Here is a 20109-nt window from a genome sequence, read left to right on the forward strand (position 1 = left end):
GTCTGGAGTATTTTTCCAAATATCTTTTAAAGGTTAATATTGAATTTTTTTTATTTGAATACAGAAGGCAATTGCTGAAGGATATGCATTTCCAGAAAAGAACAAACAGAATTGTTTCAGGGATCAGAATACCTTTGAATGGCTGAGAGCAGTGGAGCTGGCTGAGTAACGGTCATAGGAAGGGATGTCTCTTGCATCCTGTGGCCAGTGCAGCAGGTCATGTAACATGAAACAGAAATCCCCACTTCCCTTGTCCATCCTCCAAATGGTTCCAAAGGATTGGGGGCTGCAAAAGGAAAGAGAAGTTGGGGAAGACATCCCACACAAAATTGGATTTAAGCCATTAGCTACATTTCAGAGAATCATAGAATTGGAAGAGACCACAAGGGCCGTCCAGCCCAACCCCATTCTCCCCTGTAGGAATGCACATGCAAAGCAGTCGGCTATTCAGCCTCTGTTTAAAAACCTCCAAAGTAAAAGACTCCGCTGCAGTATATTTCATTCTCAAATAGCTCTTGTGATTAAGAATTTCTCCCTAATATTTAGGTGGAATGATTTTCCTGTAGTTTGAACCCATTGCTCCATGTCTGAGTCTCTGGAGCAACAAGGATGCTCTATTCTCAAAATGACAACTATCATATCACCTCTTAACCTTCTCTTCTCCAGCTTAAAACACCCGGTTAACTAAGTCATTCCTCATAGGGCTTGGTTTCCAAACCATTTTTCTACTTTGGTCACCTTCCTCTGGGCATGTTCTATCTTACCACCCAGAAGTGGACACATTGTGATTTCAGGTGAGATCTGACCAAAACAGAATAGAGTGGGACTATGACTTCCTTGATCTAAACCAGGGGTCCCCAAACTAAAGCCTGCAAACTGGATGTGGCTGTCCAATGACATTTACCCCCCCCCCCAACTTTAGACTTAACATCTCCCTGAGTCTGAAACAACTTGAAGGCATACAACAATAAAAACAATCCTAATTATCCATATTTACTTGAATCTAATGCACACCTCTATTTTCAAAACCCTGAAACCAAAAAGGTATTTGCTGCCAAATGTAATGCACAGGGGCAAAAAGTACGCTGTTTGTAATTTGGTCACAAAAAGTGCACATTACTGTGACTGCCTGCTTAGAATTCCTTCATTATGAACAGTCGTGTTAGAACAACAAAGCTTCCAGCAATAGAAAATAAAACCTTGGGGTGCATCTATGCTGTAGAATGAATTCACTTGAAATGCCTTGGTTCAGTGCTGTGGAATTCTGGTGGCTGTAGTTTGGTAAAGGTTTTGAGCCTTCTCTGCCAAAGAATGATGGTGCCTCACCAAACTACAACTCCCAGGATTGCATAGCATTGAGCCCTGGTCATTTAATTAGAGATGATGTCCCTCAAAGAGGAGTCCCAGGTGCTTTGGCTCAGCACTAAGATTACTGTATGACGTGAATCTAACCCCAATTTTGGCAAGGTCATTTAGCCTAAAAAAAGTGAGCATTAGTCTAGTAAATGTGGTAACTTGACTATCCTATCAGTTAAAAGCAGGCCCATATTTCCCATTGAAATACTAATAAGTTTATGTTAGTTAAAATTGTTCTACGCTTTAGATATTGTATTGTTCTTTAAATTTTTTTTGCACTACAAATAAGATATTTGGGGTTTTTTTTCAAACTATAGTTCAGCCCCCCAAAAATCTGAGGGACTGTGAACCGGCCCTCTGCTTTAAAAGTTGGGAGGACTCCTGATCTTGACACTATACTCCTATTTATAAAGCCTAGAATCACATGGGCTTTTTAATCTGCTGCCTCACACTATTGACTCGACTCATGTTGAGCTTGTGGTATGCTAAGTCTCCTAGATCCCTTTTACATTAACTGTTGTCAAGCCAGGTGTCATTCCTCTTATATCTGTGGATTTCATTTTTTTTCTGCCTAAGTGCAGCACCGGACATTTCTCTCTGCTGAAATTCATTTGACTGTCATATTTGTAGTGTTTGAAAGATGTCTGCAACAGGTAAGAGCATCTCAATTAGGAAGTTATACGTCCTTTCAGAATTGCAGAATTCACTGGAAGACTGAATATAATCTATGAACTATAGTGTTTCTTATGTATTCTCAATGCTAATACAATTACTGTTTTACAAAGCACATTTTATTAACTATTTCTTTGTAGTACAGTTTTTTTTAAACTGCTTTCTGTGAAATCCTCCTGTCAGTGGCCAATTTATTATCAATTTGGAATGAAATATTTTTATTTCTGTTTACATCTACCTCTGCTTGCAAATTGTACTTGCCAATCCTGAGTTACTTATTCTTGTCTTTTAAAAATGGATGTCCACATGAAAATCATCAATACTGTACCTCATAGAGGACAGTGACAGTGATCTCTATGCTTGCAGAAAAAGAACAGGATGTTCCACTAAATCACTACACTGACCCTAGTAGGAATGTATATTACAGGAGTGTTTCCAGCATGACACCAGGGAACATCTCCTGTGTCTCCTCAATCAGTCAAATGAGTTTCCCAACTAAGCAACACTCCTTTGCCATGTTCTGATGGTGTCCATCCCAGAGTCTTGTCACATCCTGGCAAAGGAACCTTTCAACAATGAGATGATCAGCCTCTTCCCTATCAAAAGTATAGTGAAAAAATGTGGGAGGAAGAACATGGCTCCAAGGAAGGCGTGCTCTATTGCTTAAGCAAGCATAAAAGGATCCTGCATGAATGCAAACAGGTACCTACGGGTCCATTCAGCTCCCCTTGGTTTGTCAGCTCAAGAGCCTTCCAGCAGAAAATCAGATTTTTTCCTCAGACATTTTGGTTAATCTGGTATTTATTTTTGTATTAATGTTCTGTGCCCAGTAAAATGCATTTCGCATGCCATTGTTCCTTTGATTAATTTGTTTCCTGTTTAGATGACTGCATGCATTTCATTTCAAAATGATCATCACACGGCACATGTGCACCCATTTCTTTCTTCTCCCTGGGAAAAATGTTCTTTAACATGAATGAGGAAAGATTAAACTTCTGCTCTGAAATTCCCTAGGTCTTTTGCTACGACTCATGAAACCCTTGTGTTTTTTGTAAATTATAATGAAGGAAAAGGGGGATTTACTGTTACTCCGTACTATCAATATTATATTGTTTAAGGAGGGAATGTAAGGTACTCTGATCCTTATGTAACTATTACTCATCTGGTCTCAAGTTTCAGAATCTCTAAGGAACTTGTATGATATATTTTTAAAGTTACTCACAACTGAGATATATTTCCATACTAAGATTAATGAATTGGATTAATGAATTGGATGTGGTAACTTGACTATCCTATCAATTAAAAGCAGGTCCGTATTTTCCACTGAAATACTGATAAGAGACAGTGACCTGACTCAAGCAACCAAGAGGGCTTCATGGGGTACATCTACATTGTAGAATTAAGGTGCAAGCAGTCCTCAAGTTACAAACATCCAACTTACAAATGACTCATACTTAAGAACAGGGGTGAGACAACAGGAACTGAGAGAAATATATCCCTAGGAAGGGAAATTAACTCCTGAAAGAGTTATGGGGAAAAAGTGTCTCAGGGCCCTTTCAGACAGGCCTTATATCCCAGGATCTGATCCCAGGCTTTCTGCTTTAAACTGGGTTATATGAGCCCGCACTGCCAGATAGTCTGGGATAAACAGAAAACCTGGGATCAGATCCTGGGATATAGGGCCTGTCTGGAAGGGCCCTCAGCTGAAACTTTATCATTAATCCTTATTTCCGCAACAAGCCCACTTTTTCCAAAATCCAATGATCCCAGGGACAGAAAGTGAAGTGAAATCTTCTGAACAGGAGCAATGACAGCAAAACAAACACCACAAGGGTGTTAACCCTCCCCAGTGCTATCCAAAGCACACTCTCTCTCTCTTTCCCTCCTCCCTCCCCCCTATATATATTTGGCTGGAGTTACACTGAAAAAATGTACCTGTTCCAACTTACAAACAAATTCAACTTAAGAACAAACCCACAGAACCAATCTTGTTTGTAACTTGGGAACCTCCTGTAGTTTGACATCACTTTAATTCGACAGTATGGGGATGCACCCATAGAGAAACCAGGAATTGTAGCTGTATCTCCTACATTCAAACAACATGCACAGTTACCCCTTGTAGTATGCTGGGCGTCAGCGTTCCAATAAAAGTCTGCTCTATTTAATGATATGACTCAGATTTGTTTTCAGGGTTCCCAGCCCCCATCTCTGTCATCTCCAGGTAAAGCTAAGAAAGTCTCCTGTCTGAAACCTTGAAGAATTCTAGTAGAGCAGACAATGCTGTGCAAGTGAAATGCTGTCCAATGGCATGTCTTCAGATCTTGGCTTGTTCAGTGCAATTTCCTCAGGTTTGCTTGGTATTTGCTGGCTGTCCATTGCAGAAAGTGCCATTCTTAGGGGGACAGAGCCCCCTCAAATTCATCCCATCAGGAAGTGGACCTGGCCAGCAGCACTTCCTTGGATGTAGATGTTGAAGAGAGAGCACTAACTGTGTCAAATATTTGTAACCAGGACAGAAAAGTGGAGCCAGGTGCAGTCCTTCTACCTTTCCTTAGCTTTAGATAATCTCTCTCTTCATTTATTCTGATGTATTAATATTGTGGGATAGGAAAAGCACCAAGAGAGTACTAACCATACATCATTTTACCACCATCCTCACAGACATGCATTGATTCCCCTGGCGCAGTTAGCCTATAAAAGTTTCCCAGTCTAGCCTGCATTTTTTTTTCTTGCCTTAACTGTAAGACTGTCCAAGCTGATACAGTTTAGATGTCTATTCTCTACACTTTCTGCCTTAATTGGATGTTCAAATATCTGAAATGAAGTCACATTGAAGAGAGAGCAAGCTTGTTTTCTTCTACTCTGGAGACCAGGACACAATGGAGCAATAGTTTCAAACGGCAGGTAAAGAAATGACACCTGGATATTAGGAAGAACCTCTGAGCCCTGAGGATCAGAGCTGTTTGGGCTGGAATATTATGCCTCTTAGTGTGGTGGAGGCTCCTTTGGAGGCTTCTAAGCAATGGCTGGGTGGCTATTCGTCTGGCATGCTTTGATTATATGCGCCTGCATAGCAGAATGAACAGTTTCTTCCAACGCTATGATTCTATCATATATAATGGTGCAGTAAAATGATGTCCTTTCGATAAAATGGAAAGATCAGGGTTTGCTTATTGGGTGAGGGGGATATTTTCTAACTATGGGTGGTTGAATACATGACTGCAGAATCTGTGGATACAGAGGGTCGACTGCCTGAAATGTGCAGCATTTTGCCCCCTTACCTAATATATCAAAGAAAGAGACAAGGTACTGTTATGATCTCACTGTGATAGGATATTATTGATGGAGGAAATCTAGTAGTTATCTGCTAATCAAGCTGGCCAATTGCTACATTAACACTTGCCTCAAACAGACAAGAGTTTTTACTCCCACCCTGGAATTTCCTACTTGCCTAGTTTTCAACAGCCCTCACAACCTCTGAGGATGTCTGCCATAGATGCAGGCAGAACGTCAGGAGAGAATGCTTCTGGAACATGATCATACAGCCTGGAAAACTCACAGCAACCCAATTATCTGATAAATCACTAATGCAATGTTGCTCACTGAAAGGTACAGCAAACCCGAGGTTTCCATACAATCTGAACTATAAGCAGATAGCCGGTCTAGTATGTGTATGTGAGGAGGGGGCCATGTTTCCATAGACACTATTACTATTATTTGGGCTGTTTGTCTCCCTGGAAACAAGAGGCAGGCTTGAATATATTAGCCGTCCTTCATGAATACCATGAAGTGGGACTTTAGAGTACGCTAAGCAGTGCGGGCTCGGCGTGGGTCTATTAAATTGCCAGGAAGCACAATTGGCAAGAAGTTTACTCCTTCAGTCTCACGCATCTGCAAGAGTGGCTGCCAGTAACCTCTATCAAAGAAGAAGGAACAGCATTCCAACACTGTGTAAAATAGTCTGCTCTCAGCAAAAAGAAAAGGAACTGAGCTTCAAGAGCTTGACAATGGACAGAAATCTTCCATCCGTGAAGGGAATTTGGATTGACTTGACGGATTACAAACAGGAAAAGTGGCTACATTGAAGACCAGCAGCAAATAAAATGTTTCTTAGATGAGAAATTGAGTCTGGAAGCAGTTGGCAGGTGGGACGGATTTGTGCGCTCTTTTCCACCTGATCCAGCGTGGTAGGAAATCCTTTCTCCATCTCTTTTCCTCAACGGGAGCATGCCTATTGCTTCCAAGATGAACAGGACTTTTCCCCAGCTCAACTCTTCGGGGAGCAGCGAGAGCAGCAGCTGGCAGACCATGGCAGTTGTCATTCCCTTTGTGTATTCTCTGATTTTTTTAGTAGGCACTGTGGGCAATTCTCTTGTGCTGGCAGTGCTGCTAAGGAATGGGCAAGTCAACAACACGACCAACCTCTTCATCCTGAACCTAGGAGTGGCTGATCTGTGCTTTATCGTCTTCTGTGTGCCCTTCCAGGCAACTATCTACACTTTGGATGACTGGATCTTTGGACCTCTCTTATGCAAAGCTGTTCATTTTTTCATTTACCTGACCATGTATGCCAGTAGCTTTACCCTCACAACTGTTTCCGTGGACAGGTGAGCAAACCAGCAGTGTGGAAGGGGTGGGCATTTGCATTAATTGTACCTTTGTATAGTTTCACAAGTTGCCAGATTACTCATTTCATCTCTTCCTTTTGCTCTGCCCTGAATGCAAAAACTTTGCCTTTTAATCCCAAAAAAGGAATAAAACTCTCTTGACTAACCTTATTAATGTGAAGATAAACTTGCTAGCATTACCATTATTCCATCAATACTGTTAGGATTTAAGATGATTGATCATTTGGTCCTCATGCCAGGAAAAAGGCAGAATATAAATAAAACAATAAAATAAATTAGACTGAATTGTTGCCTATCCCTGAAATATATCTCTGCTGTATGTTAAAGTTTGAGTCTTTAACATAAAGCAGGAAAGTTTGCTTAAGCCTTTTGCCAGTAGATCATTCTATGAAATCCTGACCCACCATGTACCCCAGATAAGAGAAAGTTTCACTGGAACAAGATACATTTGGGGGAAATACATGAAACATACTATTGTCTGTATTAGAATTCCTGTAGCTAAACCTAGAATAAGGGCTTATTGTACAGAGATGTGACATGGTATAGTGACTATGAACAGTGTGCATAGAAGTCCTGGGTTCATGTACTCATCAGGTGGCTTTAAGGCAAAACACTTTTTCTGACACCACAGCTCCCTATTAGAATGAAAACAATACAATCTTACGTTTCTGTGTTATTGTAAGAATTATAGTGCATTGTGAAATATATTGAATCCCTGGAAAAGCATTGGGTTAATAATGGTAGGGGGTTCTGGGCTTGATCCAAGCAGTTGTTGCAAAATCTAGCTAGGACAATATAAGGAAAATAATCTGATTTTTACTGGAATAATAAGAAATCCCAGTTGCACCACCATGATTTTTTTTAATTATTATTTTTCATATTTTAAAAAAACAAACATTCAAGTTACAGTCCACATGTTCCATGCATTTAAACTACACATCAAAACTAGATAATAACATAGAACCCCAGCACCCTACATGACATACATACATTGCCTATATGTATACAGGCAGTCCTCAAGTTACAAACATCTGACTAACAAATGATTCATAGTTAAGAACGGGGGTGAGACAACAGGAAGTGAGAGAAATCTTCCTCTTGGAAGGGAAATTCACTCCTGGAAGAGTTATCATGGGGAAAAGGTGTCTCCACTGAAGGTTTATCACCAGTCCTTGCTTCCACAACAAGCCTTTTTTTTTTTTTCAAAATGCAACTATCACAGGTACAAAGTGCGGTGAAATCTTCTGAACAGGGGCACAGACAGCAAAACAAACATGACAGGGGTGTTAGCAATTTCCTATACTGTCCAAAGCTTGCATATACATACATATACATATACATATATATATGGAATAACACTTAAAATGTACCTGTTCTGACTTATATACAAATTCAACTTAAGAACAAGCCTACAGAACCTATCTTGTTCATAACTTGGAGAACACCTGTACAAGGCACACTTTCATATGACATTATTACCTAATACAGTACTACTGTTTCCTAATTACATGTACTCCACCCACACCCTAATACACTTTACTTCCTATTTTTTATTTACAACATTTTTCTTTACAACATTTTTATCCCGCCTTTCTCACCTGAGGGGACTCAAGGTGGCTTACAAAACTTTGGGTTGTAGACAATGTTACAAAAATAATTATTTTAATTTATCCTTCTAGCTTAGACTTGATAGTTAAATTTTTATTATAGCAGTAACAAATAAAAGTGTAAATTCTACCTTTTTTTATCTGCAAAAACCAGGACTTTGTTTTAATGTGAAGGAATGTGATGAAGAAGTGGGCCATCCTGTTAGCCGGTTGTCAGTCATACCATGAAGTGGTGGGTGGGAAGATGCCCATTTTCACCTACAAAGACATGGCAAGCAGATCCTTGCTCATACTCTGCTGTGCAGATAGGGATTGCATCACAGGGATCACATCTGAGTAGGCATCACAGAAATACACCCTGATAGATCTTAGTTTCTAATTTAGTTTCTAATTCAGTAAGAAAATAGCTGTGTGAAAACTTTCGCCTGCTTACCACAGCCCAATACTGAAATGGATAGGTTTGAAAACCAGCAATACTTTTTGGTAATAGCTGTAGTTAAAGATATTCACGCATCACATAGAGGGGAAACCCAGGTTTCTTGATGTACCCTCAGCTCATCCTTGCTGTTTGACAAGTATATTGTATGAGGCATACTATCTATTGGGGTCTTTTCTGTATGTTACACAACATACCAATGAATTGCAAAGGATTTCTTGCACAAAATCTTTGTTTCCTTAGTATTCTACTGTGACTTCCTGCAGTGTTGTTTTTATATTAAACTGTACATCTGATATATGATAAACAGAGGTAAGATCACAGTGCCTGTCTGTTAAATTGATTACATGCATTAGACAGACACATGTTAAACCACAAGACTCATAGGAATACATTGCAATGAGGTAGCTGTGCTAGTAAGAAACAGACCAGCTGACTTAACTCACTGCTGGGTCTCCCTCACTTAGGCAAACTTCTGTTCATTGGTAATGCAGAATAGATCAAGCTTTAAAGTAATAAAAGTTGGTTGTTGAGTGCTTTCAAGTTGTTTCCAACCTATGTGATCCTAAAGAGAACTTATCACAGTGTTTTCTTTGACATTTGCTATTGCCTCCTTCTGAGGCTGAGAGAGTATGACTTGTCCAAGGTAACCCAGTGGCTTTTGCCCTAAGTGAAAATTCAAACCCTGGTTTCCAACGTCACAGTCTGATGCTCAAACCACACCATCACACTGATTCTTCCAATTAATCCATTTTACCGTTAATGGGAGTATGATCACATCGTGGCTGTAACTAAGGACTGCCAAAATTGCCACACATTATGGAGAATCCAACAGTGCCTGGCAGGAGGTATGAGGAATGCATGCCAATCCCATGGAGGAAAGCGTTGTCCACGTGGCTTCCCCACATTGCTCCTGGTGCGACATGGAAAGTCTCCCATGTTCCCGCTGTAGCAGCATATGCCGGTTCCACTATAGTTTACCCCACTTGGAAGTTCCTCTGCATCGTGGGATGGGAGCTGGTGGGCTCTATAAGCAAACTATGACTGAACCAGTGTATGCCACTGAAGTAAGCCCTGTCTGATGAGAGATAGATAACCCTACCCCTTTTATGGGACAATGAACCATTAGTTTCTTGAACAGTTTTCAGATGTGCTCACAATCTTAGCTATTTTATCTGCAGTTCTTCTGTGTACTGCACATTATGAATTCTTCCTGGATGGGGAAAACGTGATGTAAACAAATTATTTTGTTTTAACTCCTCAACCTGCTCTTCAATTTAACTCTCATGTGATTCAATTTTTTCCTATGATTGTGGAGCTAGAATAGAATAATGTCTGTAAAAGTGTGATTTGTTATTTCTGTGGGGGCCATTATCACTGCTTTTTGGATGGATGAATGCTCTTTGCTGCCATTGTTTACATCTAAGTAATCTAGTCCCTTTTACTTTTGAGTAAATATTCACGAACTTAATTCTTAAACTATGCTAAAAGCCATAGTTTCTTCCAATTATTATTGTCTTTGTCATTATGATGATTACATTTACTGTATTTAGATTTCATCCCCCCCCCATCTATGCACAACAGTTTCACCTAAACATAGGTGAAAAATTCATTTTGTGCAAAACTTTAGTAATTAGACACTCAAAATATTAAACCTGTGAAAAGCATAATTAACCATTAAAGGAAAAAAGAAATGACACCACATTATGCAAGGCCCTTTCTTCCTAAGCAATTTTCCAAGCCCTGCTGAAACAAAAACAAAAGTCCTTACCAGCCTCTGGAAACATAGCAAGAAGAGGGCCAGTCTAACCAATGAAGGGAAATCAGTAGTCTAAAGGAAGTGAGGGGGCTCTTTCTCCGGATGTCTTCAAAAAAAGAAACACATGTTAAATCAAACAAAAACACATATTAAATCATACCAGTTACACCCCCAGCTACCTGTTGGGGATGCTGGAGCTAGAGAGATCCTGTATTAAACAGTGGGTTGGACTAGATGGCCCATGAACCCATTTCCAACACTAATTTTACAAGTGTATGCCTCTCTAAAAAGGGAATTCCAGAGACTGGGAACACCTAACAACTACATCAGATCTGCCATTTTAGGAACACTCTTTTGTTTAGTGGTTTAATTTTCAAGAAAATTCCATTTCAGTTTAGTGATTTACTTTTGGTGAATACGTACAAAATTGCAAAAAGACCAAAAACATCATTTTAAAAGAAAAATATGAGTGTTAGTGTCAGGACCCAGGCTGCAGAGCACCAATAACCATGCACAGAGACCAGAATCTATCTAATATCTTTATTAAAGGAATATATAAAGTCAATAAAAACAAGTGAAGAATATAGTTCAGAAGTAGACCTTTCAGGAAAGGTCAAATATAGTCCAGGAAATCAATGTCCAATATGAGATATTAAAGTCCAAAGTTATAATCCAATAACCGAAACACACACTTTGCCGAGCAAAGTGTGGGGAAATAACAGGGTCCTTTAGTCCAATGGAGCTTGGCAACAAGGCTGGAGAGCAAACTAGATTCTTGGCAAACAAGGCTTGATTCAAGGCAACAAGAAGCAAGAAACATGAACAGGGTCCGTGGCGAAATCCGTGGCAAGGTCCGGGGAACAAGGCAGGGCTGGAACGAGAACAAGGTCCTGGAAACAAGGATCAGGAGTAGCGTAGTCCACACACGATCTCACTCCCGAAGCTGACGAATTGACTCCGCAAGGATCTCCTTGCGGGTAAACACCTATATAGGATCTTGTTTTCCCGCCAAAGAACACTTTCCCTGGGGAACAAGAAGTGAAACCCATACTGTGTCCAGATGCATGACTCCTTAAGATTTCCCAAGGGAAACAGGCTTAATCAGTTAATTGTCTGGCAGCGATTCTGGCGCTTCGGCGATTCGCCTCCCTAGCGCCTCTATCTTGATTATAATTATCCCGGCGAGAGAACGGGGGAGATTTCTGCCCAAGGCTTGTTTGGCTGGCTTCTGGAGGGCAAACATCCTGCAGGTGCAAGGGCTCCAATTCTGGCTGAAACGGTGGGAAACCCAAGTTTTCCTCTTCATCTGCCACAATAGTACTAGGAACAGGACTACATGGCCCATGAGACATTACAGTTAGTGAGTAGCTAGCTATCTCATGCATTTTACTAAACAACGCATTCTTTTGAGGCAGCCCAAGATTACATTTTATAAGCAGCACTGAATGTTCACATTTACAAATATTTCTGCACTGGAGATCATTGCTGGGAGTGGGGGCACATTTGGCCATTATTTCATTAATTATATATGTGTGTGTGTGTGTGTGTGTGTAAGTATGCATATATTAAACACACTATTCATGTATGTATAAATATCTGTCGCTAACTATGACAATTAGGTCAATTAGGTATGCCTTGTAGCACAGACCAGTGACTTGTAACATACAGTTTATTTTTCTATGAAAATATAATTAAAAAGTAATGATTTTGTTGCTTTCAGAAACAGAAAGCTAAAGAGCATTTTTTAAAGGTAACTATGATGTGAATTATCGGTAACTACTTTAGGATTTTGGAACATAACTATAGCGACTGTAAAAGTAATTTTCCAAACTCTGGGAACAGAGAGCAAAAGAGAGGCAGATGCAACTCAAAGATGCCATTTAGTCACTAAAAGTATAGTCATAACTGTAAAGAGATACACAAGAAACAAGGACAAATTTATATCAGATGAGATACTCAAAAACCTTAACAAACCCTTCTGTTGCAGCTATTACCATATTTATGTGGGAGACAATATATCAATAGTGTGTGCGCGTGTGTAGATTCAAGTCTGTTGACTTATGACAACCCCATTAATTTTTCATAGTGTTTTCTTAGGGAAGGAATCCACAAAAGTGGTTTTGCCAGTTTCTTTGAAAGACAGCCTACAGCACCTGGTATACATTGGCAGTTTCCCATCCAAGTACTAACCAGGGCTGACCCAATTTAGTTTTCAAAATCTGATGGGATAGGGGTCACTAAGGTACAGTATTTAGGCCACCTAGAGATTATATAGGATAGAATACATGTCAAAATAAAGAACCCTCTAAATTAATTATGAACAAACGTTATCATAGGACTGTCAGTAAAGTAATAGCTATACTGATTTGTAATGGAAATAATATAATAATAAAAGGGGATTGCTTTTGCATAAACTGAGTGCAACAGGCTTTACTATAAATATTTTTCACATAACTCCTTTAAATTCAGGTGATCAAACCAAACCTCTGTGTAATATGCTTGAGACCTATGGACTGTTTTTAGAGATTATCCAATGTGATTTTGGCTGTGGGTGGCGAGAAACAGGACTGCAGCTTCCTACTTTTCAGGCACAGATCAACTCATTACTCATGTAAGCAACAGCCCCTTCTACATTGCCCTACATCCCAGATTATCTGATTTAAACTGGATTATATGTGTCCCCACTGCTAGGATAAGAAGATAATCTGGGATTAGATCCTGGGATATAGGGACTATGTGGAAGCGGCCAAATGAATGGAAGACTCTCCCAGAACAACCACAGTTACGATGCTGACATACAGCTGTGGAGTTAGTCATATCCACCCAGTTGGCAGGCATGGAAGGATCCAGTTTTCTTACAGCAATAATGTGGCACTACTGTACAGCCTTTTTCAGAAAACGACTTTTATAAAGAACATGCTAATAATCAAAGCTTGGGAAATTACCTTCAGAAAGCTATTATAGTTTCATGGGGGAAAAACCAAACAATTACCACAATCATTTTGACATTTTTCGTGTTTCTTTAAAAGGAATAAAATAACACTTTCTACAAATTTGAAAAAAATCTTTCTGAATGCTAGTCTGTGCTATGCAACACACATTCTCTCTTGCCCAATTCCTTATGACCTCAACATCCACAACAAGCACAAACAAGCAGTATGACCCCACATTTGAATTTCATTTTATTCCTCTTCCATCGTTCTGTAGGACCACATCCTCTCTATAAACCAGGGAAATAACTAAAAAGCTACAGTTACACAACCCAGAGAAGTGATTTTACCCTTTATCACATTAATATCATAATGTAACTCTAGTTTAAAAAACGCCCATACCCACACATACTGAACAATTTGCTATAAAATGCTACATTTGTGTAATTAGCTATTTCTGGACTGTGTAAGTGGTGTCAGAAGATGACAAGGTTTCACTCCATGCTGCATTCATGTTCAAATAGCTGCAGCATGCCTATTAACATAAAAATCTATGAACAGTCCCATATGATTCACAGTCTTGCTTTTTGTGAGTATGTGATAATGTAATGCACTACCTACACGCTTGTGCTCGTAGGTCTGTTGCATTGTATATTTCAGAACATATAGCAGAAAGCGAAAATGGGTTTTCAGATATATGCTTGGATCCAAGACACCACACTGACCTTCCTTACAAATAGGAAAATACGACACATATGTATTTGTACCTATAAGGCTTCTGTGTAGACGATTAACTAGAATTAACTAGAAATCCTTCGACAACACAACTAGAATTTTGTTGATGCTTTTCAACTGTGCAGCTATTCCCATGCAGGCAGCAAGAAAAAGGTGCAAGTATAGCAACCATGAAAAACAAAGGCATTGGCACAATAGGTTACTCAGAACCAAAAGATGATATTTGCCTTCCCTATCTACCAACACACATCTCTGAAAAAAGTGCAACCACTAGCATAATGCACCAATAGAATTCTTGGCTGTAGGCAGCGCTGGCAACAATAAGCTCTTCCAATGTTTATTATTATGTCAGACTGCTAGTTTGTATATTTTGGACTCCCTAGGGTCAAGTTGCCTTCTGCTCTTTCAACAAATCTTGCTTTGCAAAAGTTTCCACTTCATCTCCCTTCCTTTCCCCAAGCGATAATCCAAACAACTTAAGCAACTTCTTCATTTACGATGTTAAATAATTCAGTCACATGACACTGGACTCTGTAATCATTGTGAGCATCTTCCCATTCTCAGGATGAAACTCATCCAGTTGTAATTCCTTCTTTCAAAATATTATAGCTATTCCATTTCTCATTACGATTGTGATGTATAAATTTTGGATTCTCCATGCATACAGCATTTTCCAAATTATTTTTTTTTAAAAATAAATGCCTTAATTATTATTGTTCTTTCTTGTTTTTTCTTTTACCTTGCTAGGTATTTGGCTATCCGGTATCCTCTGCATTCAAGAGAACTCAGAACCCCCAAGAATGCCCTCACCGCCATTTGTCTCATCTGGGGCCTTTCCATCATCTTCTCTGGACCTTACATAAGTTACTATCAGGAGTTTCAGGTAGCCAATGTCACTGTTTGCCATCCTGTCTGGAAGTTCCCTCAGCGCAAAATTATGGACCTCTGCACCTTTGTCTTCAGCTACGTCATTCCTGTGTTGATCTTGAGCCTCACCTACCTGAGGACTATCCGCTACCTCTGGACATCTGTGGACCCCATGAAAGACGTGTCTGATTCCAAGAAGGGCAAGCGCAAGGTCACCCGGATGATCATCATTGTGGCTGTTCTCTTCTGTCTTTGCTGGCTGCCCCATCACCTGGTCATCCTCTGCTTTTGGTTTGGTTATTTCCCACTGAACAATGTTACCTATGTACTAAGGGTCCTCTCTCACCTGATTTCCTATGCCAACTCCTGCGTTAACCCCATTGTCTATGCTCTGGTATCCAAGCATTTCCGGAAAGGATTCAAGAAGATCTTCAGCTGCCTCTTGCACAAAAGAGTGGCCAACAAGGTCCATGTGGCCCAGGTGACCCACACAGTCAGCATCTTAGAAGCTGATCTGACAGAAGTGATACATGTCAGTGAGCCCATACATGCCAGAGCCTCCAGCTGCTGCCAAATCCCAATCCAGACATGGGGGGAGGCAGAGCAACTGAGCCATCAAGAGAAAGTGGCCAAGTCTTTCATCACATTCAATGTGACTTAGCAATGTCCTTTGTCCCTGGGCAGCAGGCTGCTGACAGTAGATGAATTCTTTGAGTGCAATGATGGTTTGGCCCAAAGGATGCTCTTTATTTGTTTAAAGATTTTAAGATGTGGTTTAAACTCCTAAGGACTAGCAGGTGTACAAGACAGGGAGATTATATATATTATTGTTCATTGCTCCTCGAAGTAGCACATCTACCAAAAGCTAATATGCTGTAAAAAGTCTACGCAACATAAAGGACAACAACAAGAAGCAAGAAGTGATGTTATCACAGATAAACAGATTGAAAAGTGACAGAAAGTTGTTTATTTTGGGCAATGGATCCAAGCAAAGAGATTAGCCAATGAAACAATGACTGCATTATGCATTTGGACTAACCAGTATTTTATAGATACCTTGACAGTACCGTAGAGTCCTAGGTGTCAGCTCTAGCATTCATGGAACATGGCATTGAATTGGATTATCTCCAAGGTCTTTTCCAGTTCTTTGATTATATGATCTTAAGACTCAGGTGGGGACCTCCAGATGCTGTTTGATTCCAATTCCATTTTTCAGGCCCAGCCTGCATACTGAAAATCAAGAATTATGAGAGTTGTATTGCAACAAGATCTAGAGGGCCACTCTGTTCTTAGATAAGAAATTGTGTCTGTGCCATAGGATGGTACTAACTGAGCCTTAGGATCATATCAATGTTGTTGGTTGTGTGGCTTGAGCCAAGAGTCTTCAGTGTTAGGACATGGCAAGCTGTCCTTCTTACGCTCAGCTGAGTGAGCTACCATTCCTCCGCTCAGCCTCAGTACACAGAAGGAAACAGGAGAATGCTGCACAAGCAGGAGCTGAGAAATGCATTCTCCAGATCTAGATGCAAACCCATCCACTTATGGAGGAAGTCCAGTTTGGACAGACAGAGAACAAAGACCCTTAGTCTTATGCTTAGAATCCAAAGAATTACAAGGATCAGTCCATAAAACTTGTATACAGTGAGCCATCCTAGTTCTCTTAGTTTGCAATATGTGCACAGTTGCTTAAGAGTAAGTCCAATTGATCTCAGTGGGTCTTACTTCAGAGTAAAGAATTTCATGGTCATACTATTGTTCACACTGGCTTAGGCTTCAGAAGAAAAATCTTTGTGCATTGTGATGCTCTCTTCGTTACTACAACAAAGTGGTAAATGTGTTGAATCTGCTTTTCCTTAGTATCAGGTCAAAGGACCCACTTTTCCTATTAAATCTGCAAGAAATAAACGATGTCAGAGTAACAGAGATTGAAAGAATATGGATGAATTTCAAATATAACCCTCCTGCTGTATGCTAATAGGTGAGAAGACATGCAAGGCAGCATTTTGATAATCTGAAATTTGTAAAAACTAGGACTTATACAAGACTTTGATTATATGGCACCAGGTATGTGGTGAGGGGTGATCTAGTTGAAAAGTTAAGCCCTGTTCCTGGAGGCTTTCAGAAAAGGCACCTCAGACATCTGGGGCCAAAACATCTGGGGACCCACAGGATGAGAACCACTGCTTTAGAGTCTTGGGTACATTGCATGAACATATGTGTTATGGTAAAGCAGTCTGTTTTATTTACCTGAATACATTTTCTTTACTCTTTTCTATGAATGGGAAGGCCAGTCAGATTGTATCTTGTGAACTTGTTTTGCTTTCACCATGATACCATTTGTACAATTTTCACTATGCATCATACTTTGGACTTCATGGTCAGTGATCTGTAATTTACATTTAAGGCTCAGAAATGAACCCAGTTTCTCTTTAGGAACCCCAAAATAAATACTGCATATACTCATGACTAAGTTGAGGGCAAGTTTGGTGGCTAAAATTATGAATTGTAACATGAGCTGAGGATAAGTAGAGGGTGATTCTGTAGAGGGGGGAAAGTGCCAATATTGTTTCATGGGACCTGCTGCCTCTGCGATTTTCCCACCTAGGTATTCAAAAAGGCCAGAAATGGCATAGTGGAGAAGTAGAGGGGGTCAGTGTGTTTTGGTGGTTCTCCCAGGACAGATTAAGCTCTTGCCAAGTTGCCATTGTACTCAGAAAAGGGGATGGTTCTTTTTGATAAGCGTATAGTATTTTTATTGACCTGACCCGGTTTTTTGGGTTGATTTTTTTTTGACAAAAAGTACTAGACATACATGAGTATGCAGGGTTGCTTCCTCTTGTTTTGTTTTACAGCTGTGGGAACTATTTGTTTATCTTTGAAAATAAAAAATAAAGATTGGTGTAGATGTTCTTATTTTGTGTTTTCTCCTTAAAATAAAAAGGAATCATCAAAAGTAGTTAGAACTTGGATTATGCCTTGATAGTAAAGACTTTATGTATATATTTCAGATTTCAATATTAATGTCAAAAATGCATAGTATGATTTTACATAGGATTTGTGCTACATTAGAACAGTAAAGACAAATATCACTTAAGTAAAATAAACATTCAATATTAAATAACTAAAAAAATAAAATAAGGTGTAAACACTAAGCTAATCTGGGAATCTGCTATTGCAACACATCCAATGAAGTGGTTTAAAACCAGTATAAAAAAAGATTAGGACTAAGTACGTTCCAGTCTACTTGATGGGCCATGTTGCCAATACCTGAATGATGGCAGAAAGTACAAATCATGTATGTTCAGAGCATGTAATACATTCTGCATGTAAAATTATATGTTATGTATTCTTGAAGCACATCCACACAAAGTACTTTTTCCCAAACATTGTTTCTACCATTGCATTTCCACTGAGACCTTTTAGGGCTAAGAGTGAGGCCACGCATTTTGGAACAAGTGATCAATCTCATTCCATATGAAGGAATGTATATCAACCAAAACTCTCACTGACACCCCGTAAAATCAAAGTCCCCTTACAGACCTCATCTCTTTGATCCTATCTCCTAATCTAAAGAACTCTTGCTTGTTTTCAGCAGCTAATCTTCCCCATTAAATCTTGTTACAGCCAGAACTAGTTGCTCCTACGTCAAGATTTGTAATGTTTCCTATCAATAACCTCCATATTTAGTCTAACAGTTCTCCTGGAATGAATCACACACAATGACTATATAAACACTTCCATTATGTATCCCTCCTTATTTATCTCACCGATCCAAACCTTCTTCAGCAGAGATGGTTGTTTAATAACCATCTCTGCTGCCTTCAGTTCTGCCTCATTCTTCCTTCTTTTTCTTCCCCACTTTTTAATATGTCTGCCTGTTGAATACTTGGGGTAGTTTTGTAAGACAGAGTTTACCTTCCAAAATACAGAGTGTGCACTTTATAGTTGGCAGCTTACCTTAACTGGTTCAATGGCTGAATTATAAGGAGGAACACAGTTTCCAATACACAGAGTGCATATTTACTGTAGAATTAATGAAGTTTGATACCACTATCATTGTTGTGGTTCAATGATATGGAATTACAAATTTTAGAGTTTTCCAAGGTCTTTAGCATGTTTTGGCAAGTAGTTCTGGAAAAGTACAATAGTTCCATAGCACTCGACCATGGCAATTAATGTGGTGTCAAAATGTATTCTATAGTGTAGATGCACTCCTAGAGATGGTTGAGGATTTTGTTTCAGCTTGGTTTCTATGAGGATTTGCAAAAATCCATATATTTCATCACAATTGGGATTTTAAAAATGGGAAGATGAGATAAACAGTCTATTTTCTCAATCCAGCTAGAGGGTTTCAAGAGCTAATTTTTAAAAGCCTGGATTTGAATCCCTGTACACTCAACCATTTTAGTCTAATACAGTGGTTCCCAACCTGTGGCCCTTAGACCACCAGTGGTTCCCAAGAACTAAAATATGGTCTGCAGCCTCACCACTACGACGTCATTGCAACTAGAGTGACTGGTCTCGCGAAACCCTCTTATAGTGCCAAGGCAATGCTTATGTTGGGAGGGGAGAGGCTGACTATCCACGAAAGGCATGACAACAAGCCTCCTGACTGCTGCTTCTCCTCCTCCTCCCTCCCCCTGAGTGGAGCCGTTCCATGTGGCGCCTGGAAGTGGGGACGCCTTGGTGTCTTCATTTTTAGACCTGTTTTTAGGGTTATTTGGGGTGCTGATTTAGAAAATTACATTGGATAGACCACATCAGCTCTAGATTATTAAATATTATTTTATGTGAGTGGGCAAATGCCAACTATTGGATGGCATATGTTCTGTATCAGAAATTAGAACTGATGTGGTCTATCCAGTGCAGTTTTGTGAATCAGCACCCCAAATAACCAAACCAAATCTAAAGTTGACCAAAAACTGATTCATAACCCTTTTGGTACTAATGTTGGAGAGTGCTCCCTGGTCAAAGTGGTCCCTGGTCAAAAAAAAAGGTTGGGAACCACTGGTCTAATAAGTATATGGATGCTATCTCCTTTCCTGATCAGAATCAGACTGCCTTGTAGAATACTGTGCTAATGTGAACTCATATTTCCTGGCTCCATCCCCTTGACAAC

The 20109-nt window shown here is 39.7% G+C and overlaps 1 protein-coding gene across 1 annotated transcript; it reads left to right on the plus strand.

Annotated features, from left to right (window-relative positions):
- On the plus strand, positions 1-17899 carry galr2 (galanin receptor 2). Its single transcript, XM_003217245.4, has 2 exons — positions 1-6635; positions 14871-17899. The coding sequence occupies exons 1-2, from the start codon at positions 6256-6258 to the stop codon at positions 15649-15651; spliced, it is 1161 nt and encodes a 386-aa protein (XP_003217293.1). The 5' UTR covers positions 1-6255; the 3' UTR covers positions 15652-17899.
- The last annotated feature ends 2210 nt before the right edge of the window (positions 17900-20109 follow it).

Source organism: Anolis carolinensis, chromosome 2, assembly GCF_035594765.1.
Source record: "Anolis carolinensis isolate JA03-04 chromosome 2, rAnoCar3.1.pri, whole genome shotgun sequence".
Classification (NCBI taxonomy): Eukaryota; Metazoa; Chordata; class Lepidosauria; order Squamata; family Dactyloidae; genus Anolis; species Anolis carolinensis.

Bases quoted from the DNA above. Each gene is read 5' to 3' on its own strand.
- galr2 (XM_003217245.4), top strand. From the start codon at position 6,256: ATGCCTATTGCTTCCAAGATGAACAGGACTTTTCCCCAGCTCAACTCT. The intron at 6,636-14,870 runs GTGAGCAAACCA...TTACCTTGCTAG, and splicing joins ACAACTGTTTCCGTGGACAG to GTATTTGGCTATCCGGTATC.